General features: G+C 39.8%; 1 protein-coding gene across 1 annotated transcript in view; it reads left to right on the top strand.

Moving 5' to 3' along the window:
• tubgcp3 (tubulin, gamma complex associated protein 3) overlaps positions 1-25,586 on the top strand; it is a 92,439-nt gene that overhangs the window by 8,109 nt on the left and 58,744 nt on the right. Inside the window, exons 2-5 of the mRNA XM_051926334.1 lie at positions 2,459-2,566; positions 10,891-10,958; positions 17,445-17,522; positions 17,658-17,872. Of these exons, the coding sequence (XP_051782294.1) occupies positions 2,459-2,566; positions 10,891-10,958; positions 17,445-17,522; positions 17,658-17,872 (469 nt within the window). The remainder of the gene's footprint in view (positions 1-2,458; positions 2,567-10,890; positions 10,959-17,444; positions 17,523-17,657; positions 17,873-25,586) is intronic.

Here is a 25,586-nt window from a genome sequence, read left to right as displayed (position 1 = left end):
CAGAATTTTAATTCCTGCTCAAAACAAGAACATTCTGTTTTCTCTCAAAAGGGGGTGCCTTAGTGTTTTTATATGTTTTTTCAGTTCATGCGAAGTTTCTTTCTGTATCGCAACACGAAGTAGACAAAACGTTTAGAGAGCTACTGGTGAAAGCGACAAGAAAATGGCAAAACGCAAAATTTCAAACGAGCATAGAACATTTAACAAAGCATGGGAAGAAGAATTTGCATTCACTGAAATAGATAATAAACCTTAATGTCTGCTTTGTCAGAGAAGTATATAGCGGTGCCAAAACGCACAAATATCCAGCATCACCACGAAAGCTGTCATGCTGACTTTAGAAAATGATATCCCCATCAGACCAATTTAAGAAAGGATGAAATCCGCTCACTTCTAGACGGCCTACATGGCCAGCAAAATTTACTACGATGCAAAGTAAAAGAGAGTGATTCCATTACAGAAGCCTCATATAAAATAGCGTGGAACACTGTAAAGAGCTGCAGACTTTTTACTGAAGGTGAGCGTATTAAAAAATGTTTCTTGGAGTGCAGTGAATCTCTTTTCGCTGATTTTAAAAATAAAGACGATATCATTGGTCAGATATCCAAATTGCAACTATCAGATTCTACACTAGCCCTAAGAGTTGAAACAATTTCTGATAATCTTTTTGAAAGCTTGTAACTGACCTAAGTAACGCGGAACATTTTAGTCCACATTGACGAGTCAACTGATATATTAGACATGGCCCAGGTCATGGTGTGGGTGCGCTTTTTTAATGGAGCGGATCTTGCTGAGGAAATGCTCACACTTCTTCCACTTAAAGGCCGAACAAGAGGAGAGGATATTTCAAAGTCAAAGTGAACTTTATTGTCATCTCAACCATATACAAGTATACAGATAGACGAAATTGCGAAGCTCAGGATCCACAGTGTAACAACATGACGTGCAAATAATAAATTAAAAACAGAATTAAAACTAAAAACACAAACAAGACAAGGCATTGTGCAAAGATAGGACAAAGAAGTAGCAGCAATATTGATGTGTAAGATATGTAATATAATAAATAAATAATAAATAATAGATATAGGTAATACAGAAATGATTGGTGTATGATAATAGTTGTTTAAGATGTGTAAACCAATGACAGGTCAGAATGTTTCACAGCAGAAGGATACCAAGAGTGTCAAAATCCTTAAAGGTCAGTATGAGATTTTCAGTTCTTCTCTACCTGCACTATCGTCTTTGCAGGACAGTGGCTCGCATGTATAAAAGTTCTGTTTTTAGAGGTGGTTGAGGACATGTGGAAGATCCCAGGGGGCAGCATGGTGTTAGACTCCTTAACAGCTTGGGGGTAAAAACTCTCCTGCAGCCTGGCAGATCTGGCTCTGATGCTGCAGTATCTTCTCTTGGATGGCAGAAGTGTGAAAAGTCCATGTGAGGGGTGTAAGGGGTCCTTTGTTGACAAGAGTGAACATTAATAGGCATCATGATTGTATTACTGTTTGTATTTACGGTGGAGCATGGCAGTATTCATATGTTACTTGCATATTATCCTTATATTTAGGCATTTAAAGAGCAAAAGTAGATGGGGCAATAAAATATTAATTGATCTAAATTACATTAACGTTTCAAATAGCTTTCATAATTTTTTAAAGATTTTTACTTTACTCCTATTTTCAGATAAATGTCATTTGTTAAAATTGTTCTTATCTAGTGATATGATTACAAGAGTCTTATGTTAGCTCAACTTTAAATAAAGTGCTAATTTCTTCATTTTATTATTCTTTTGAAGGATTGTGTATTAAACGTAACCCCAAATGCAAAGAACATTTGTTAAATAGATTTGCTAGTTTTAAAACATTCTAACTTAAATCTTTAGGAAACAATTGAAGCCAAAATGTCAGAAAATGTTAACTTGTTTTGCATTGCGGCCCTTTAGTCAGGTTAATTCCCAGTTTTTGGCCCCTGAAGTACATGAAGTTGAGTAGCACTACTGCACACAGTGAAGGGCACTGTACAAAAATGAATTGAATTGAGGGAGACTTGTACGTTTTATACAGTAAAAATACAACAAACAGTAATATAGCGTGTTTGTGTTAAAGGATACTAGTCACTGAGCTGGGCTGCCCGCCTGTTGATACCCGGAGCTGCTTGTGGATTAAGAGGTTGTTTGAACCTGCTGATCTCTGGTTTGTTGCAATTTCGCAAAAGTGGTAAACTTGTCAAATCATAAAGCTGAGAAGAATTTGTGTTCTGGTCAAACACCTGTGATATGATACAGGCTTTGTTACAGCTGTGTTTTACTTTAATCTCAGTTGTTGACATATAATATTTTGTACTTAAATTAATGTTTGATCTGTTTGTACCGTTTAAAATAAACTTTTAGAATTGTAGCACCTTGCCACATCAGTGCCTTTTTTTACCTCTCTACTGTCTCCTTTTTCCTCCCATGTTTCAGCCGATGTTGCACACCAGTTCCAGTATGCCGTGAGAGTTATCGGAAGTAATTATGCTCCAACCATTGAACGAGATGAGTTTCTTGTATCCGAAAAGATAAAAAAAGAATGTGAGTATTCAAATATGATCATTTTTTTTTATTAAGTTCTCCATTTTTAGGGAATTGTTTAATCAAAGTGTTTCAGTCTTGTATTAGTAGTGTAATGAGCTTGATGGTTTGTGACATACTTTATTATTTCAATGATGTAGACAAGTATTGAAGTGGCTCAATTTGATTAACATTTCTTTGAATGAAGTGTAAATTATTTATTTTTTTTTGGGGGGTAATGTTGTGATCTGTGTTGGTTTATATAAATGTGGTGTGAATAAATTGCTTTCAGGGAAAATTGTTCATCTAAACCCTGCCCATTTATAATGTTAAACAGATTTCCTTAAGCGGATTGCTTACCTATAAATCATTTATCAGATCCGATTTATCACTGCACATCTGATTTGATTCCTGCTTGGTTTTAAAATATAGTGCATAAAATGTAAGTATCTAGGGCTGTGTCTAAAGAAGAAATCTGTACTTAAATTTTAGTGTCTCAGTATTGTGTTGACGAAACAGAGGGAGAGTCCTTCTGTCCTACTGTAGTAGCTTGGTTGCTTTGTGTGACTGAAGTGAAGATTTGAAGGTTACTATGCACCACTTGGACTGATTAGAAAAACACAATTTGAAGTTAATTCATGTTAAAAGCTTATTTTGCATATGTTTCTGCTTTTTTTAAACTGATTTATATTTGAATACTACATATGTATTGCATTTTATTTTTCTTCTGGATAATTTAGGTGGCTGAGATTTTTCTGTCTTATTTTGTCAGGCATGGAATGTATAATGGTCTCTTTTTTTATATCTAAAAATGGCAAATACGCAAATGTAAAACCTTTTATTAATAAACCAGTGTTCACAGTGCACACAAAACAAGAAATGCTTGACTGCCTCGCAGACCTTTATGATCAACTGCTAGGGCTGGGTAGCTTGTCTGTTCATACCACAAAGCCCACACCCTTTTGCTGCATCTTACCTTACACTTTTGACTTAAAAGCCTCAGTTTGTCAATTCAGTTCTAACCCCTCCCTCACGGTGTGAACTGCAGAAAGTCCCTTAACCTTCCTGTGATCCACATCTTAAAAAATATAAATCTTTGTAGTCTAATCTTGTACGATGCCTTGAATAAAGGTGTCCACTGGATATTCAGTACATAAGCTTTCTTCTTCTTTTGGCTGCTCCCGTTAGGGGTCGCCACAGCGGATCATCCTCGACCATAGGTTTCTGTCCTCTAGATCTTGCTGTGTTACACCCGTCACCTGCATGTCCTCTCTAACCACATCCATAAACCTTCTCTTAAGCCTTCCTCTTCCTTCTTTAACATCCTTCTCCCAATATACCCAGCATCTCTTCTATGCACATGTCCAAAGCAACGTAATCTCGCTTCTCTGACTTTGTCTCCCAATCGTCCCACCTGAACTGACCCTCTAATATCCTCATTTCTAATCCTGTCCATCCTCGTCACACCCAATGCAAATCTTAGCATGTTTAACTCAGCCACCTCCAACTCTGTCTCCTGCTTTCTGGTCAGTGCCACCGTCTCCAGCCCATATAACATAGCTGGTCTCACTACTGTCCTGTAGACCTTCACTTTCACTCTTGCTGATACCCGTCTGTCACACATCACTCCTGACACTCTTCTCCAGCCATTCCACTCTGCCTGCGCTCTCTTCTTCACCTCTCTTCCACAATCCCCATTACTCTGTACTGTTGATCCCAAGTATTTAAACTCATCCACCTTCGCCAAACTCTACTCCCTCATCCTCACCATTCCCCAGACCTCCCTCTCATTTACACACATGTATTCTGTCTTGTTCCTACTGACCTTCATTCCTCTCCTCTCTCTAGGGTCTCCTGAACCTGCTCCCTACTCTCACTACAGATCACAATGTCATCAGCATTCAATACATAAGCTTTAGTGGGGAAAAATCCTCTAAACCTTTCCTGGAGTTTAGTGTAGGGCCAGAATGGCCAAATGAATAGCCCATGATGTTCTCTATCTGTTTGAAAAGACGGACGCCTTCAGCTATTTTACCCCTCATCTTTTGACAGGTAACAGGTGCACTCTGTCTGTTGTATGCCATTTGGCAATTTTTTTTTTTTTTTTTTTTTTGTTCTTTATTTTGCCTTATACAATTGTATTAGGATTTTCAGTTTTCACATACCCCTTAGGATCAGAGTGCAGTGCCCCTGGAGTAAGTGCAGGTTAAGGGCCTTTGCTCAAGGCCCCAGCAGAGTAGGATCCCTTTTGCAGTAATAGGGATTCAAACCGGCAACCATCCATATTTCAAATGGAAATGTACAGTAAGTGTCACTTTATGACCATCAAGTGATTGGTTTTCTTTCTCTTAATTACCATATATGCTTGCGTATAAGTCAGGTCTTGAAACCTGAAAAATCGATCATAAAATCAGACCCCAACTTATACACCCGTTGAAAAATGCAACGCTTAATTAATTAATTTATTTTAACATCTTCTTGCTTCCTCCAATTTCGCACCAGTCTCTCAGACACACTGAATTTTGTTGCAGCAGCGCAGTTACTAATTTCTTTCACCACTTCAGTGACTTTTAATTTAAAAACCGCTTCATATTTTCCTCTGATTGAACGCCCCATCGTAGATAAGGGATGCTCTTATGATAAAGGTGTATGAGGGTGTGAGGTACAAAAAAAATACAAAACAGTGCAAACGTCGCTTTGGAATAGTTCAGGTATTATCGTGTGGTCACATAGGCACAAAAACATAGGAAAAAAAGGCTGTGTGCCCCGTGGTTACTCTCGCAGGTGGGTGTTAGCATATCATAATCTCTTGGACAAATAGTGCGAGTTTTCCACATTTGACTTATACCACCGACATTATAAAACAGCAGAAATTATACGGTAAAATCAAGTCCTGAATTATCCGCGGGAGAACTTAAACGTGAGTATATACGGTATTTCACAATGGCAACAACATATTTCTGAGAGGACATACTGGTAAGTGGAATTAACACTGCAGCCTACTCCAGCCTTCTGTATCATTAGTGCTGTTTTTTTTTTTTTTTTTGCTTCTTTACCTTAGTTCTTTTTTAAAGTAATTTGGTGGAAAGAAATAAATACATTTTCATGTGGGATACATCCCTCCTTTATAAAAGGCTAATTAATAAGCCTGTGCTACGCAGTGGTTTAGACTGTGGCCTTTACAGCAAAAAAATAAAAGCCAGCTATTTACCAAGCAGCATTATGCAAGACATCAGTTGGCCTTTGTTAAGAAATTGATTAGAGCCAAAACCAGCAGCCACAGAAGTACTTCAAGGTCAGAGTGGAAAACCACTACACTTTGAAAACTGCCAGTTGATTCCCAGTTGGAGGGGTGTACGAAATACACATGCTCTGTTAGCTTTGTGTTGAAACAATGTACCATTATGTTTACTGACGGCTAGTGAGGGTGTAGTAAATCTTTTCTGATACACAGATGCTGTTATTATCACATTTCTCCATTTAATTTTTCCCTGTAGACTCTGCACATAGTAAATCTTTTTCTAGGTTTATATGTGACCTGTGATTAAAGCTGTCATTGAATCTGCTGGTGCAGAAGGAGAGAGGGAAGAAGTGACTGGGTAGGATGGCTGAAAAATCAAAATGTCAGGGAGTACGGTGTGTTCTACGCAATCCAAAGGCAATTGAAAGCTGGGAGAAATTATAATAGGAAGAGATGTGGCAGACCCAAAGTCATAACCCAGTCAGAAGACAAATTTCTAGGGGTCACCATCTTGCATGAAAGACATCTCACAGCACAACAGCTTCAAGCACAGCTTAACAGTCTTCAAAAAAAGCAAGTGTCAGTTCCTGCTGTGAAGAGGAGATTGTCTATTCTGCAGTAGTCCACATCCAGTATTTTTAGGCCCTGTTTTGTCCTTTAAGGATTGTCTTTCTTATTGCCACTCGCCCTGTCAAACCTGCAGCACAAAAACAATATACAGTGAACTCTCGTTTATCACGGTTAATCCATTCCAGACTCTACCGCGATAAATGAATTTTCGCGAAGTAGGATTCTTTATTTATAAATCTAATATTTTCACAGTTAGAGTATAGAAAACCTGTTTACGACCTTCTAAATACATTTTTTAACATTATTAGAGCCCTCTAGACATGAAATAACACCCCTTAGTCACCATTACACTTGTATTACCCAATATATTAGACAAAATAAGAGAAAATAAGACATATTAGAAGTTACAAATATATTATTATTATTGTACCGTATATTTAATTACACACACAGAGTTCTTACACACAACCACTAACGTTTGAAGGCACGACCTCAGTAGGAGAGTCTTCAGGTGGTGCAGTATCTTCAGCAGGTGCGTCGTTGTCTTCTTCCGCTGAAAGAGTACTAGGAGTAGGCAGTGGGTGTCTGGGTGCACGGCTGAAGAACATCTTGATAGGCAGTTGCTGGCGCTGTCTTTTCATATGCATGAGGAGGCTTTTGTAGGGTATTGCCATCCTTTTGTAGGGTATTGCCATCTTTGATCATATCCAAGAATTTCACCTTCTCCTGGATGGTAAGCATCTTCCTCCGGCGCTTAGTTTCATTGTCAGAAAGCTTAGAAACAGCAGCACATTTAGGAGCCATCGTGGGGCTTAGATAGACGTTCTCAGAAAGCGCATGCGTAGTGACGTAAGCGTGTATGAGAAAAAATCGCAATAGAGTGAAGCCGCGAAAGTCGAAGTGTGATATAGCGAGGGATCATTGTAATGTCTTTTTGTAAAGCCAGTCCAACCAGAATGTTTTCTAGTATATATTTTTATGACATAGGCCATGAAAACTTCTGGGCAAAGATGGTCTGTTGCCACAGTATTTTACTGTCATCTGGATCCCTGTTTCCTAGCCCTCTTTGTATGGTCTTTCCCTATTGTGTCATGATAATTGCGTTGGCTAAATAGAACCGATACAACAGCTAAGTGTTTAATTGGCTAAAACTGCAATCCTGAATACCTGCTCAGGTAATCAATCATGAGTAATAATCCTGGTAATGGACTACACAAACAACAGAAACGGCACAATTTAATACACAATTATATAAATAAACAAACACAGAGGTCTGTGAGTGTAAACAGCATCTTCTTGTTCTCGGGTGCAATGAGTCAATGGTAAGCCATGAAACAAGCATAACATAATGATAAATAATATTTGCAGTTTGTGTCAGTGATAAGTACCCTCTAAAATGTCAAAGATGTCTTCTCCAAATGCTTGTGAATACTAATTAACCCACAATACTATGTGTAGATTAAAGCATTACATTCTCAAGGGATTTGGCTACAGCAATTCGGTTTTAACGTATTCATTTTATCTCAGAAATGCCTCTTCCCATATCTGTCTTGAAATACTATTGTAAAACAGGGCCTTAACTGAACTAAACATGCCGATGTGGTAGTTAGTCATGGCAGGGGTCCCCAACCACTGGGCCGCGGACGAGCATTTTGTGCCAGGCCGCACCGAACGGATGGCTGTTTTATTTTGGAAAACACTTCCATCATAGGTGGCGATAAGGCAACGTACTTGGTGAATAGTTTATATGTTGCGCAGTTCATTATCTTTTGGTACACATCTCCGCACCCTCCCCCAACCCGGTCCGCAGAAAACAATTACCCAAATTAAAAAGTTCCTAGGTCACAAAAAAGGTTGGGGTAATTTTAATCCACAAGCTAGCAAAAATGAGTAAAAAAACAAACGTCTTTGGAGAGCTTCTTTGGAAAGGGAAAAAGGCCCAATGAGGAGACAGAAGAAGAGCCTTCGACTTCCAAGAAAAAGAAAGCTGCATTTAATAGACAATATCAGGATTCCTACTTAAAATACGGGTTTATCGCTACAGGCGACTCCACTGCGGAGATTTCTTTCAGTGACATGAACTGGGTTGCAAAACTTGCTTACTTGTGCGACATATTCAATCTGCTTAATGAACTCAATCTGTCACTTCAGGGGAAAATGACAACTGTCTTCAAGTTGGCAGACAAAATAGCTGCATTCAAAGCCAAACTTGAATTGTGGGGACGCCGAGTGAACAGAAAGATATTTGACATGTTTCAAACATTAGCAGGGGTTTTGGAAGAAACTGAGCCTGATTCAAAATTCTCACAGGTTGTGCATGACCACCTGTCTCTGCTTTTAAAAGAGTTCGAGCGGTACTTTCCAACCACAAAAGACCCCGAACTTCGAAAGAATGGATACGCGACCCATTTGTGAACAAACCAGGTGAATCGAGCCTGTCCGTGCAAGAAGAAGATCAACTGCTAGAAATTGCAAATGACGGTGGCCTTAAAAGTATGTTTCAAACAACAACTCTGCCGGTGTTCTGGATTTAAGATCAAGGCAGAATTTCCAGAGATCGCCAAAAAAGCACTGAATGCCTTGCTTCCATTTCCAACAACCTATCTTTGTGAAGCAGGATTTTCTGCAGTGACAACGATCAAAACCAAATTACGGAGTAGACTGGACATAAGTAACATACTTCGGGTGACATTGTCTCCCATTACCCCCAGATGGGACCGGCTCATAAAAGGTAAACAAGCTCAGGGCTCCCACTAATTCTGAGGGATGGTGAGTTGTATTTTTACGCACTTTGTTTTTAGTTGTTTCTATACCATTCTGTTTACATTAAACTTGTTTATGGCGCAAAAAAGGTTGTTTAATGTGTTTTGTTACACGTATATCATCCCACCCGTACACCCCCCCGACCCAAACCCCGAAATCCGCGGAACTGTGTACGGAATGAAACCGGTCCATGGTCGCGAAAAGGTTGGAGACCACTGAGTCATGGGCTTTCAATCCACAAATTCCTAACAGAGCTTGTTTTACTTATTTGAAGAAATTTAATAAGGATTTGTGTGTTTTTAACAGGAGGAACAGAGGTGGTGTTCTCAAGTATTTCCTCTTGTTTCTTTCACATTTTTATTATTAAAACGGCTGCTTCCTGCTGACACAGAGTAGTGTTTGACACTGAACCTGTTCCGCCTTAAATATTTAGTGAAACAGAAGAAAATATCAGTTTTAAACAATGTAAAGCAAACTGTGGGAAGTGCCAGGGTTATTTAAAGTATCCCTGGAGATGCCCAATCCCATAGCATACAGCTTGTAGGATGCAAGGTACAGGCAGGGTACACACAAGAGTAAAAATGTATATGGTGATTATAAGGAATTGTGGAGGAAGGGGACATATTTTTAGAACTGTTTATATTGGATGGAGTGTGGGTGGGCTTTCAGATGGAGTGTAAAGCTAAAGGCCTGTAGGCTGTTTAGGCAAAACATCAAACAAAGTAGCAACATGGATTTGTGTGAATGGAAAAGTAACAAAAAATGTGGGAGGGAAGGGCAGACCTCTGTTGGAGATAAAAGAAGAAAAAAGAGGAAAGAGTATACTGGTTGATCTGGTATACCAAATAAAATTTGTCTTGCTTTATGGACTTTGAAAAAAGTTTGTCATGTAGAGGCAGCAAAGAACTGTTGGTACCCTTCCATTGTTTAAAAATCATGATTGTCTAGGAAATAAAATATTACTTTGCAACCACCAATTGTTGTGCAATATTCAATAGAGCAGACTCTTTTTCCTTTGAATTAGGGCTTAACATAAGTAATATTATTAAAAAAATGAAACTGGTGTGGATAAAATTATTGAGACTCAAAATAGCTTTGAAATAGAATTGGTTGAATATGGATCCCAATGCCCCAGGGTAGTGATGGAGACAGTGTTTTGTAAAAAAGGTGCTGTCCTTCAGCTGAGATGTGAAACTGAGGTCCTGACTCTCTATGTGGTTATAAAAGATCCCTGGGCATCCTTCGTAAAGAGCAGTGTGTATCTCGATGTCCTGGTTTCATTGACATTCTGGCCCCCTAATCATCCTGTCTCTTAATAGGTGGTGAAGTGGTAGGACGGAGAGAGACTAACAGTTAATGTGTGGTGAGCATACTGGTGCAAAAATGGCTGATGTCGCATCATCTTGGTGGAAGCTGCACATTAGTCGTGATTGAAATGGCTCCCTGCTCACTGTGTAAAGTGCTTTGAGTAATGAGAAAAGTGATATATAAATGTAAAGAATTATTATTTGTTGTTGTTAGGGGGAATGTGGTCTCCTGGGACGTTTTGATCATGTTAAAGTATGTAATGTTATTTTCTGAAGCCTGCAGAAAATGGTGGTGTTCAACAAATGCATTAGCAAGCATTGAGGAACTGGAACCTGCTCAACCCTACAGTAGGTTCCAGTGCAACATTTAGATCTGTGGGAGAATTGCATATCACTTGAAAGTTTACACTTCTGTTTCTGAAGGCTAGAATGACAAAGTCATGCCTTTATCTTGTATTTTGCAGTTGTAAGGCAGAGACGAGAGGCAGATGCAGCACTTTTCTCAGAACTTCATCGAAAACTGCAGTCACAGGTCTGTGTGTATGTTCTTTTTTTTTTTTCTTATTGCTGCTATTATGTGTGGTCCTTAACTGCTATAATTTTGTGCAGCTTATTTTCAGCCGAATGTTACAACACAATTAGTATTTTTAATCTTTGTAATCATTTTGAAGAGCATTGCGCACAGTTGAGGTGTAAAATTTTTTAATGTATTAAATATTTTGTTGGGTGGCAAGGTGGCGCAGTGTTAGCGCTGCTGCCTCGCAGTAAGGAGACCTGGGTTCGCTTTCCGGGTCCTCCCTGCGTGGAGTTTGCATGTTCTCCCCGTGTCTCTGTGGGTTTCCTCCCACAGTCCAAAGACATGCAGGTTAGGTGCATCGGTGATCCTACATTGTCCGTGGTGTGTGCTTGGTGTGTGTGCATTCGTGCGCCCTTCGGTGGGCTGGCGCCCTGCCCGGGGATTTGTTCCTACCTTGCACCCTGTGTTTGCTGGGATTGGCTCCAGCAGACCCCGTGACCCTGTGTTAGGATATAGCGGGTGGGATAATGGGTGGATGGAAATATTTTGATGTATTTTTGAATTTCTAAGCTAAAGATTATCTTGTTCACTTTCTTCTTCTGCCATCTTTTCAAAATCAAGGGCTGTAAAATGCATTTACAAACCATGACCTAGTATATTGTTTCCTGTTTTATCCCTGTATTACAGAAAAGTTTGCATATGACCTGTTAGGCTTATACTAGGACTGTGAGGAGTGAAATATGTTCATGCAAACAATAATAAGAGTTGATGTGATAGTAGTGTTTAAACCTATGAAGGGAATTGGTGATGTAGATCTCCATTAACTTTAGAAACTCTTCTTCCCATAGTGAACAATAAGTATGGGTGATGAGTTACAGAGAAGTGTGTTTGATAATAGTAGTTTGCAAATCTTCATTTCTCAATAGTATTTTAAAAGACTTGCTTAGGCAGAGATGGCAGAGCTATGTTGTGCTCAATGCCTTGTGTTAATCAAAAATAATTTTGGAGAGCACGTTCTCCTGCTGGCTATGTAAGGACAGGTTTTGTCCTAGTTACTGGAGTAGTGTCAATGATAGCTAGCAGTACTGCATTCTATTAAATTTGAGTGAATTATTGCTTATTTTAATTATCACGTAATCCATATTACTAACCGAGAATGCTAAACCGGATGGACGCAGGGACATCCGGCCAAGGGCCGTAGCCGCAAAAAGACGTACTGCGCAGGCGCACCAAGAAATGAGGCTCCGCGAGAGGCGGACGCGACCACAGAAAAAAGAAGTCAAACGCAGGCCCGCGAGAGGCGAACGCGACCACAGAAAAAAGGAGTCAAACGCAGGCGACGCACAGCGCCGCACAAAACCCATTGCACACGAAACTAGCACACAAAAAAAAGAAGCCGCTCGCGCCCACCTGCAAGCCACCGCCCCCCCCACAGGCACCGGACGGAACACACACAAAGAGGTCAATTCAACAAGCCCGTGGGACACAAAAAAAAGAACCCAAAACCACCCCACCCACCCTACAAGCAACGGACGGGACACACACAAAGAGGAGGATTCAACAAGCCCCTGGCACACAAAAAGAAAGAAGAAGCTCGCGCACCACCAATCCCCCCCCTCCCGCTCAGACACCGAAAAAGCACACGGCGGCGCACGAATCACAATGCACACGAAACGGGACCCACACAAACAGGAGGATTTAACAAGCTCCTAACGCAACAAAAAAAAGAAGCCGTGACCGCAGACCCACAAACACAATAACATCAACAAGAAGTGACACCCAAAGCCCCATTTCTAAAGGAACCGTCCATATTAAACATACGTCATCTCAACACCTTCACACTAGGCAGCATAGGTGGATCTCCTTACAATAAAGCACTATTAACCGTTCAACTGCAGAAAAGGCTCCATATTAACAGTGAGTGCGATCCTCCTTATCCATATTACTAACCGAGAATGCTAAACCGGATGATGGACGCAGGCACATCCGGCAATGGGCCGTAGCTGCAAAAAGACGTACTGCGCAGGCGCAAAAAGAGTCCGCGAGAGTCGGCTGAGGAGCCGAGAAAGGCGGACAAAAGAGGGCGAGAGAGGCGGATGAGGGGCCGCGAGAGGCGGACAAGACCACAGAAAAAAGGAGTGAGCACAGGAAAACTGGAGAAATGAGGAAACGCAGGCAAAGCACGAAACACATTGCACACGAGACTAGACCCAAAAAAAAAAAAAAAAAAAGAGGCTCGCGCACAACAGCAAGGCACCCCCCCCCCCCGACTAGACCCAAAAAAAAAAAAAAAAAAAAGAGGCTCGCGCACAACAGCAAGGCACCCCCCCCCCCCTACAGGCACCGGACGGGACACACACCAAGAGGGGGATTCAACAAGCCCATGGAACACAAAAAAAAGAACACAAAACCACCCCACAGACCCTACAAGCAAGGGACGGGACACACACAAAGAGGGGGATTCAACAAGACACAGGAACACAAAAAGAAAGAAGACGCTCGCGCGACAACAATCCTCAACCCCCCCCCCCCCCCCCCCACACACACACATCCATAAGAAGTGACACCCAAAGCCACATATTCTAAAGTGAACATCAACACCTTCACACTAGACAGCATAGGTGTCAGCATTGGTGGATCTCCTTACAATAAAGCACTATTAACCGTTCAACTGCAGAAAAGGAAACATATTAACAGTGACTGCGATCCTCCTTAATACTTATCCATATTTCGCATGCTGAGAAAGAAACAAGTCATGAATACACGGTCACGGGTACAAAACGAAAAGGAAAGGATAACAGGAACAAACACACGAACACGAAAGAAACAACAAAATAGACGGCTATGCAGCATAGGTGGATCTCATTACAATAAGGCACTATTAACCGTTCAACCGCAGAAAAGGCTCCATATTAACAGTGAGTGCAATACTCCTTATTACTTATCCATATTTCTAAAAGAAAAAATGACTCGACTCCAAAAACGCAAAGCTCAACTAAAGCTTCTAACTAACGATGTACCTAAAAGTAAAAACTTTATGAACTGCATTAGATCCTACAATAGTTCATTTAATATGCACAAATCTACATCCTAGATCCACATGACGCAAACTGTCAATCAAAGAGCTGCATCGCAACAGGCACGGATTCAAAACGAAACACCTCCCGTCTCAGACATACGTTAATGGCAGCGAAGGCTACAACGGGCTTCTCACACAGCACAGGCAAATCGATTACAGCTCCAAAACAACACGTCCCAAATACTACACATGCAACAACACGCCTCTCAAACGGCACAAGCAAAACATACACCAGGAAAATTCATTCGGATTAATGAATGTCATTTGCAATCATTGTCATTCAGTTCACTTCCCTGAAGAAACAACTGGCAATACAAGTTATACATTTACACGTTGTTGTCAAAAGGGTCAAATTACACTGCCTTCTTTACATTCATATACTGAATATCTACAGAAGCTTATAACTGACGATGTACCTGAAAGTGAAATCTTTATCAACTACATTAGATCCTACAAATCGGAATCCACTATGAACATTAACGGTGGCACTGCACGTGACATCCGTCTTGAAAAAATGTTGTTTATTGATGAATGTTCAATGGCATGAACAAACGTTTATGAATAATAATATTCGATTTGGAGGAAAGGTACTTTTATGAGGAGGAGATTTTAGACAGTGATTAGCTATTCTTCCAGATGCCATGCACTCAGCTATTGTTCAGTGCACCTTAAAATACGCAGACAATTGGCATTGCTTTCAAAAGATACAGTTAGTAAAAAAGATACGATGTCCAGAACCAGATCATAACAATTGCTTATTACAACTGAGAGATGGTACACTCACCAATACAGATGGACTTCAGCCACATATTATTACAATTCCTCAAGCCTTTATCTGCGACGACTTAGTTACAGACAGATTTGGAACAGCAATCTCATTAGACCAAATGCCCCTTTTAACACGACGCACTATATTATGTCCAAAAAATATTAATGTGGAAAACATAAATACCCAAGTCATTCCATTACATCCTGGAAAGACACAACTCTTTCTAAGCTCTGACAAACTTGACTCTGATCACAACAATAACCATCTTAAATGACCTTACAAGTTCTGAGCTGGAATTACCTTTTACACTTAAACGGCGTGTACAAAGAAATTTTCAAATAAACCTTTACACTGTGCCACACACTTTATTGTTTGCTTTCTATTTGCATCATCTACACTGTCACACTATTCTATATCTCATTCATACATCACGCTCTTTGTCATTCCCAACACCAGGGGTTGGCGAGCGAAGCGAGCAGGGGGCGGAGCCCCCTAGTTACTTATCCATATTTCGCATGCTGAGGAACAAACAAGTCATGAATACACGCTCACGGGTACAAAACTATTCAGCTCGGATAACGGGACCAAACACACGAACCCGCATGAAAAAAAAAAATACACAGCGGCTCATCTGCATTACATCCTACAATACTTCATTTGATTTTGCATCTACCGGAGTAAATATCATGTCACCAAAAGGCAATGACCCATACTGCTTTCACGTATGTGGACAAATATTACATCGCATTGGAACAGTGCACCCTGAAACAAATCAAGAACGCAAATATTCACAAATCACGTCGGCACCTACAAAGCTATTCTGAAACCGCGAAAGAAAAAATGTCTCAGCTCCAAAAACACATGTCACTCCTTATTCCAAATACCGGTCCCAATCACATAAACATCGGTATCCACTATGACAATTCAGCGTAACAATGCACGTGACATCCGTCTTGCCACACTATTAATTATAGATGAATGTACAATGGCATTCAGTCACTTCCTCAACACCATTGATAAACTTCTACAAACTTTGATGAATAAGAATATTCCCTTTGCGAGAAAGGTACTTTTATTAGGAGAAGATTTTAGACAATGCTTAACTATTACTCCACTTACAATCCGCTCAGCTATTGTTCAGTCCACCTTAAAATACGCGGACAAAATGGCATTGCGTTGATGAAAAATAATATTCCCTTTGGAGTGAAGGTACTTTTATTAGGAGTAGATTTTAGACAGTGCTTAGCTATTGCTCCACATACCGTGCGCTCAGCTATTATTCAGTCCACCTTAAAATACGCGACGACGTCATATAAACAACACGAGACCGAACTACAATACATATACAGGCGCGAGACCTGATTGGTGATAATACGAAGAAACGAACAGTCCGCAAAGTAACAGTGAGTTCGATCCTACTTATTACTTATCCATATTCCTCACGATAAAGATCAAACAAGTCATCAATTCACGATCACGGATACAAAACTAGACGGCTCGAGTAACGGGACCACAAACACGAACCCGCATCAAACAAAAAAATTCACCTCGGCGCGCTTCTAAAACCGCGGAACAAAAAATGTTACGCGAACAATTAGCTTGGATTTCTAAAGATACACTTGGTACAAAACAAAGATACACTTGGTACAAAACATGCGATTTCCAGATCACGAATATAACAATTGGTTATTACAACTAGAACATTATACCCTCACCAATACAGATGGACTTCACCCAGATATTATTACAATTCCTCAACCCAAAATCTGCGACGACTTACTTACGGAGATATTTGGAACAGCGGTCTCATTAGACAAAATGCCCCTTTTAACACAACGCACTATATTATGTCCAAAAAAAAACAGGGTTTATCCGATGGCACACGTTTAGTCGTCAACACCATGACACACAATGTTATTCAAGCAACAGTTCTTACAAGATCACATGCTAACAATACTGTTCTCATTCCTAGAATTGACCTTACGAGTTCTGACCTAGAATTACCTTTTACATTGAAACGCAGACGGTTCCCCATTAAACCTGCATTTGCCATGACCATCAACAAATCACAAGGACAAACCATGGACAAGGTTGGCATCTACCTCTCTGAGCCCGTTTTTGAACATGGACAACTTTATGTTGCCTTCTCACGTGTTCGACGTTCATCTGACGTTAAAGTTAAAGTTATAAATGCTCCATGCCAAGGAAGACTCATTCAAGGACAGGACACCATCTTTACTACTAATGTTGTGTACAAAGAAATATTCCACTACACCATTACTCTGTGCCAAACACTGTATTTTTGGCTTTCTATATGCATCATCTACACCTGCACACTATTCTATATCTAATTCATACATCTCACTCTTTGTCATGCCCCAACGCCAGGGGTTGGCGAGCGAAGCGAGCAGGGGGCGGAGCCCCCTAGTTAATTCATAAGCAAAAAGTTAGGAAGGTTGTGTTCTTTTCATGCAGCATCCTATGCAGTCTTTAGCAGGTGCAGGTTAAAATGCTGTAAGAATTAAGATAGTATATATTTTTCTTATTGAAGTAAAGATTTATCCAGTTTTCCTTATAAATTCCTATATTTGATGTTGTAATGTTTGAAAAAGTGTTTATTGTTTTGGTAACTTTTGCCTTTTTTCATTTGAAGGGAGTGCTGAAAAACAGATGGTCTATTCTCTACCTCTTGCTTAGTCTATCTGAAGACCCCCGCAAACCACCCAACAGGGTACGTTTCTTGCCCATCTCTTTCCCAAGTTAAAACCTGGGTGGGGAAATATTTTATGTGCTTTTTAGTGTGTGCTACTTCCAGGTTTTTCTTTGTAAATCTTAACAAATCCAAAATGTGCTCTTCCAATGCTAGGTTGCCAATTTTACCACACTGTTTGCTCAGGCTTTGCCAAGGGATGCTCATTCTACCCCTTACTACTGTGCAAGGCCACAGAGCCTCCCGCTGAATTATCCTGACAGGACGCAGTCAGCACAGAGCTCTGGCAGCATGGGCAGCAGTGGCATCAGCAGCCTTGGTGTATATGCAATGAATGGCCCAACTGCAACCCCCCCATCGATAATTCCAGGGTAAGCTCATTAGGTCTTCCCAGTTTGTTTGTGCATGTTTTGATAGAGAAACAAGTAAGGATCAAAGAGCTGCTCCTCAGAATGTTCATGTGATTTACATATGCCATATGTTATGGACATTGTGTTTGGCCTGAAGAATGACCAGCTTGAAAGTCATTTCCTTTGGTCTCTCACAAAGAGAAGTGTGGTCAAATTACAAAAATAGAACAAAGTTAAATATTACTTTATTGCTTTTCTATTGTCATCAGCGAAACTTCAATGAAAGCTGTGGAGGGAAAATGGATTCCTGAAAAATAGAAAACTTTTAATGCTGATTAATTTAGTTACTGTCTGTTGGATGAAGTAATGTAGACACGTGCATTGAATAGTTAATTTAGCATTTTAATGTTATTTTAATTCTTCTTTGTATTTATCATAAAATAACTGAAGTTAATTCTTGAAGTTAGATATAGAAACTGTGATAAAGAATTTCAAACTCTCATCAAGGTGTTTTGTGCAAAATGTTCTCATTTCTATCGCTGCTGGGGAAAATTGCATTTCATTGCAGCATTTTAGAATAATATCAGCCATGAACACCTTTAACACTAGAATTACCAGAGCCTACAAAAAAACTCGTAAATCCGTCCCACCTTAAATCGCGTCTTAAATCCGTTTGCACCTCTCCGCCAGAGGCCTTTGTCATCTAAATGTGCTGATAAAGCTACTAGCAGCCAGCTATTCCATCCCCCCACCGACTTAGAATGAACTTCTCTCCTAGCTCAAGCCTTGCCTTGATTTGATTACCTGGGATTGAAGTGGAGTTTTACAGTGGAAATAATTCTAGCGTTATTTGGAATACACGCATTTCATGTGTGTTCCATTTCTATAGTTGGCTGTGCAAACACATTTTTAAAACAGAAACGTTTTTCATATTCTAATAGTAAATGACAAAATGTAGGCATAAACTATATAACGTATGAAGCCTGAAGTCCATATATCAAAGAAACACTTTCACAAAAGGTACAAATAAAAGAACACGTGCGCCTTCATTCAAAAAAAAAAAAAAAAAAAAAAAAACCGCGTTAGCATGCCACATTGACACTCTTACTACAACCGCCGCAGTGGCGTAGTGTTATCAGCGCCTGACTGGGAGTCAGAGGGTGGCGAGTTCGATTCCGCACGGCTCCACTTCGAGAAATTAACTGCTCTTATTCTTACAATTTTAGAATAACAATATAAATTTGATTTCAGTCTGTAACAGGCGGTGTAACTTATGATACTGGTAAAGGTTAGCTTTTTTTTTTTTTTTTAATTCACTTTTCATTCTCGCAGTCACATTCAGAATCAATCCATACAACCCCATCTGACACAGCTGGTTTCACATAAATAAAAGTGCACTTTTATTCAAGACTATAACCGAAGAATAAAGAAAGCAAGTTACAGTTGGTGGTTGATACGACAGCTTGCGTGGTGCAATGTTAAGAACTGCTGATTTCCGATCCGTGCTATATAAAATCATCACATTCAAATATTAACAGTTCCCACACACCCAAGGTCCGCCATTCCTACATTTACAACATGTATACTTGTTGCAGTGTACACACCTCTCTGTGCTATGGTTCCTATTACAGTGAATGAGCACCTGACACTGTACTTTCTTCCCTGGGGGAAGCTGAGGTCTTAGAATGGAAGTTTGTTGACGCTGTATCATCTTTTCTTTTTCCATCGCCTTTTCCTGTAAGAAGCGACGACGAAGTTCCTCTGCAAGGTGAGCCATGAACACTCTTCTTTCCTCAGCGGACCCCGTGCATGCCTTATACAGTACGTGTGCGTTCATCGCTGCTAGGTCAAGGATGTTGTACGACACAGCAACCGGCCACCTGCGTGTTCCTGTGCGCACTGAACAAGCACGCGCCTCCTGGTTCATGATGTCAACGCCACGCTGGGGAAAAAAGAAAGACAAATATATGTGACATTTTGAAGAAATCATTTTATCACCAGAAGAGCACCAGAATACTTCGTCACACTAATATTTTTTTCATTAGCATACCTTCATGTGGTTGTAGTCTGTGACCGTGTTTGTTTGTTTTTTTTTATCTTGCCCAATCTCCACATCATGGTGCATTGTGCTGAGAATGCAGACAGACTTCATCTTTTTGGGCACATACACTGTCAGCATGGCACTGGGAGATCTAAACACCAGCGTGGAGAATTGTTCATGTACTGAACCGACTTTAGCTGCAGGTGGAAGTTCCCGTCGCACTTTATTCATGGTGCCAAGCAGAGTTGTATTGCGGTGCAGCAGTCTATTAGCCAGCGAAAGTGACGTGAAGAAGTTGTCTGTTGTTACGGTTCTGCCTTTGTCCAGAAATGGCTCCATAAGCTTTATGACCACAGACTCGGAAAGTCTTTCTCCCGTGGGACGACTGGGATCTTTTCCTAAATAAGGAGTGGCATTGCACATGTACTTTGTCTCCAAATCTGCCGCAATCCAAAAAGGCAGAACCGTAACAACAGACAACTTCTTCACGTCACTTTCGCTGGCTAATAGACTGCTGCACCGCAATACAACTCTGCTTGGCACCATGAATAAAGTGCGACGGGAACTTCCACCTGCAGCTAAAGTCAGTTCAGTACATGAACAATTCTCCACGCTGGTGTTTAGATCTCCCAGTGCCATGCTGACAGTGTATGTGCCCAAAAAGATGAAGTCTGTCTGCATTCTCAGCACAATGCACCATGATGTGGAGATTGGGCAAGATAAAAAAAAACAAACAAACACGGTCACAGACTACAACCACATGAAGGTATGCTAATGAAAAAAATACTAGTGTGACGAAGTATTCTGGTGCTCTTCTGGTGATAAAATGATTTCTTCAAAATGTCACATATATTTGTCTTTCTTTTTTCCCCAGCGTGGCGTTGACATCATGAACCAGGAGGCGCGTGCTTGTTCAGTGCGCACAGGAACACGCAGGTGGCCGGTTGCTGTGTCGTACAACATCCTTGACCTAGCAGCGATGAACGCACACGTACTGTATAAGGCATGCACGGGGTCCGCTGAGGAAAGAAGCGTGTTCATGGCTCACCTTGCAGAGGAACTTCGTCGTCGCTTCTTACAGGAAAAGGCGATGGAAAAAGAAAAGATGATACAGCGTCAACAAACTTCCGTTCTAAGACCTCAGCTTCCCCCAGGGAAGAAAGTACAGTGTCAGGTGCTCATTCACTGTAATAGGAACCATAGCACAGAGAGGTGTGTACACTGCAACAAGTACACATGTTGTAAATGTAGGAATGGCGGACCTTGGGTGTGTGGGAACTGTTAATATTTGAATGTGATGATTTTATATAGCACGGATCGGAAATCAGCAGTTCTTAACATTGCACCACGCAAGCTGTCGTATCAACCACCAACTGTAACTTGCTTTCTTTATTCTTCGGTTATAGTCTTGAATAAAAGTGCACTTTTATTTATGTGAAACCAGCTGTGTCAGATGGGGTTGTATGGATTGATTCTGAATGTGACTGCGAGAATGAAAAGTGAATTAAAAAAAAAAAAAAAAGCTAACCTTTACCAGTATCATAAGTTACACCGCCTGTTACAGACTGAAATCAAATTTATATTGTTATTCTAAAATTGTAAGAATAAGAGCAGTTAATTTCTCGAAGTGGAGCCGTGCGGAATCGAACTCGCCACCCTCTGACTCCCAGTCAGGCGCTGATAACACTACGCCACTGCGGCGGTTGTAGTAAGAGTGTCAATGTGGCATGCTAACGCGGCTTTTTTTTTTTTTTTTTTTTTTTTTTGAATGAAGGCGCACGTGTTCTTTTATTTGTACCTTTTGTGAAAGTGTTTCTTTGATATATGGACTTCAGGCTTCATACGTTATATAGTTTATGCCTACATTTTGTCATTTACTATTAGAATATGAAAAACGTTTCTGTTTTAAAAATGTGTTTGCACAGCCAACTATAGAAATGGAACACACATGAAATGCGTGTATTCCAAATAACGCTAGAATTATTTCCACTGTAAAACTCCACTTCAATCCCAGGTAATCAAATCAAGGCAAGGCTTGAGCTAGGAGAGAAGTTCATTCTAAGTCGGTGGGGGGATGGAATAGCTGGCTGCTAGTAGCTTTATCAGCACATTTAGATGACAAAGGCCTCTGGCGGAGAGGTGCAAACGGATTTAAGACGCGATTTAAGGTGGGACGGATTTACGAGTTTTTTCGTAGGCGCTGGTAATTCTAGTGTTAAACTACATATTTAATAAACAATTCCTACAAGCAATTTTCTTATTTATTTGTGTGGTGCTTGTATGGCACTTAGAGCTGGGAGGAGTGGAAATCAGTTGTGAGGCGAAGGTCAACAGTGAATTGGCGCACTCTGCAGGTTCAATTTCCATTTCTTAAATGTCAATGCAGTCTCTTTTGACAGTGAGGGCCGGGCCTTCCTTGAAGATCCTAACCACAAGCTTATGGCAGATACCACTTAAGAAGAAACAAAAACATGATCCTTTGCCCAGTGTATAGTAAACGGCTGTACAACTGCTTGGGTGTGATGGCACAGCAGCATGCATGCATGAAACTTTACTCTTTCTCTCCCATTTTCAGCAAGATGGGTTACATTTCCTAATTAAATGCTTCCATGGTGGATTTTTAGTTATAAATTATTTGTATTTTATTAAATGAATATTTTTAACAGTAAAAAGTTCTTTAGCGAGGCCTGGGTGTATATTTAGTATATCTTGTTTGTATAATATTGGTGTTCTTTTAAAGAAGCATTGTTAAATTACTTAAAATTATAGAGGCGGGAATTCTGACTCTACAAAGGCAAGGTTTGTTTAGGGTAAAATAATAGCTTAAAAAATGAAAATTATCCAGTATGAGCATTACCTGACAGTTCTAGTTTCATTGGCTTTGCCAAAACATAATTCTGATAATTGAGTATGATCAAGCATTCTGTATAGTTGTACATCCTGAGCAACATCAAACTGGCTCTTTTGGTAGTGAATATTAATAGGAGATCATTATGCAGTCTAATTCTCTGAATTCATTTACTGTGAAACACATTTACTGCTGGGCTGATGCTACAGTCTCTGCACATGTAATAATGAACCATATCAAAAAGAATGTAAATAAATGTATTATATAGCAGTGGTTTTATTATCTGCAGTAACTCTGTTAAAACTTTGTAAATAAATCAAATGAAAATATAAAAAGACTGTTAATTACATTGTTTTCTGCAGCACCATGACTAAAAGTTAGTCCTTAAAGCATGGCTTAGAAGCACAAAAATGTGTAACACGTTTCGTTGTGCTGTCTGTGCTTGTTCCATATAGCACATTTGGTACTGGGTGACTGTTTGTGCTCAGTGGGCGGCATAATGTCCATGTAGTGCTGTCCTGACAATTGTGACAAGTCAAACACCTTGTGATGAAGAAATGCATTTGGAGCAGCAATCTGCATCAGTTCTAGAGCCCACAGGTTACACATCATCCACTTGTTTGTCACTATCTCAGTCACTGTTATTATCATTAAAATATTCATCTTGCAATAAATCTAGTTGTTTCAAAACATCAGCAACTTTATGCCAATTTTTCAATGATGTAACTGTGGACTATTTATAACACTATTTTCCGCAAGCTGTTCCACCAAATAAAATTCTGTGGCTATCCACTAGATAGCAGCAATGTACTGGGTAATTGAGAAGTGGTGGCAAGGCTACCTAAGAGTTAATTCGTACCTCACATTTAAAGTGTTAAAGGTAGCAGTACATGCCAGATTGGTTAGAACCTGAACTGTACCCAATCCCATTACAATGTGATGATTAATGTATAGAATGGTTGCTTGCTTCAGTGTGAGCACATTTTTAGTAGTTCATTGTAGTTTTGTACTGATCAATTTTAATCTCAAAGTGGTATATAAGTTTCAATATCATTCTCCTATCCACTTGATCCAATTCAGCGTCAAAAGGAGAAGCAGCTTATCACAGCAACACTCAGAACAAGTGCAGAAAGCAGCCCTGGACAGGGCACTGGTTCTTTACAATTAATAAAATTTAATCAACTATGCTGAGCACAACAGTATCCACCATAAGCAGTAAACTATACAAATATGTTTTTAATAATTTGTAGCTGTTTTAATTACGGTCTTATATCTCTCTATTATAAAACAAAATCTTAAGACAAGACAATTGGCAAGAGATTTTTTCAAATCCCTCCCTCCTCTCAACCATTTCCGGTTAACGGCCCACGCTCGTGGTCCTCTCAACCATTCACACGAATGAGAGGTTTGTTAGACACAGTTCCTGCTCTCTCATCTCTTCTAAATTTTTACATTTTCTGCCCTTTAAATTCCCAATAAAAGAAGATCCAAATCGTAATGAAGAATTTCATCCCGAAGGGTTATCAACTGAAGAAATGAGTACACAGGCAATCCTAGCACCGAGAAATGATGAAGTCAAACGAATGAACTCGAAAATTGTCAGTCGGTTACACTGCAAATTGGTTAAATGCGTATCAGTGGACTATGCTGAAACAGTTGGTGGTGATGGTGAGGAAGATGAAAACATCGACTTACAATATCCTGTAGAATATCTACAACTGTTAACACCATCTAGTCTTCCACTGGCCAAATTACTATTGAAAGAAGGATGTATCGTAATGTTATTGCGTAATTTATGTCTGAGTGATGGGCTATGCAATAGGACAAGATTAGTTGTATTCAAAATTGGTCGAACAATTCTGACATGTAAAATTTTAACAGACGACAAGAAAAGTAATGTAGTATTTCTTCCGCGGAAAACATTAGACACCAAAGGAGATCTTTATATGCCATTCATATTAAAACGTTAACAGTTTCCTGTCCGATTAGCTTTTGCTATGACAATTAACAAATCACAGGAACAAACATTCGAAAAAGTTGGTTTATTTATTAGAGAGAAAGAAACAATATTCACTGACGGGCAGTTACATGTTGCGCTGCCACAATGTAAGTCCAAACATGGAATCAAAATTCAGTGTGATATTGACGAAAAGTTAATTCCAAATATTGTTTTTACTGAAGTTTTACAGTAAAAGTGTAAGTTTAAAAAGTATTTGCATGTTAATTTCAAAGCCAAAGAACGATTGACGAAAAGTTAATTCCAAATATTGTTTTTACTGAAGTTTTACAGTAAAATGGGATTAATAAAGTATCTATCTATCTAAAAGTGTAAGTTTAAAAAGTATTTGCATGTTAATTTCAAAGCCAAAGAACGAAAACGTATAACGCAACAAATACCTCTTAACGCAACATGAAACATAACTTTCTTTCAATTTATTACATTTTACTGTTTTTAACTATGGTTAATTACTCGCTGTAATGTAAAATAGTTAGGTCTATTATGCATATGTAACAATCTGTTTAAATTGTACATCCGATTCCCCATATGCAAGCAGCAGAGCTGCGAATTGGCTAGCGTGTAGGAGCTGCCCGGGGGTTGGCAAGCGAAGCGAGTAGAGGACAAAGCCCCTAGTCTTCAAAAACAATAACTACATAGTAATGTCAGCTGGTCCTGTCTTAGTGTATTTATACAAGGGAGGAGAGAACAAATTTAAAGTCTAAGTTTTTGTAGAGTAGAGAAACAAAGCCAAGGAGGGTCCTTAGTGTTAAGAAAATATAATGTCAAACCTGCTTAATCCAGTTCAGTTGTTTTGGGGGGCTTGAGGCTATCATTAAGAATCAGACTG

This window comes from Erpetoichthys calabaricus, chromosome 4, assembly GCF_900747795.2.
Source record: "Erpetoichthys calabaricus chromosome 4, fErpCal1.3, whole genome shotgun sequence".
NCBI lineage: Eukaryota > Metazoa > Chordata > Cladistia > Polypteriformes > Polypteridae > Erpetoichthys > Erpetoichthys calabaricus.
Note: the sequence above shows the minus strand (reverse complement) of the source record. Positions and strands in the feature narration are given on the sequence as shown.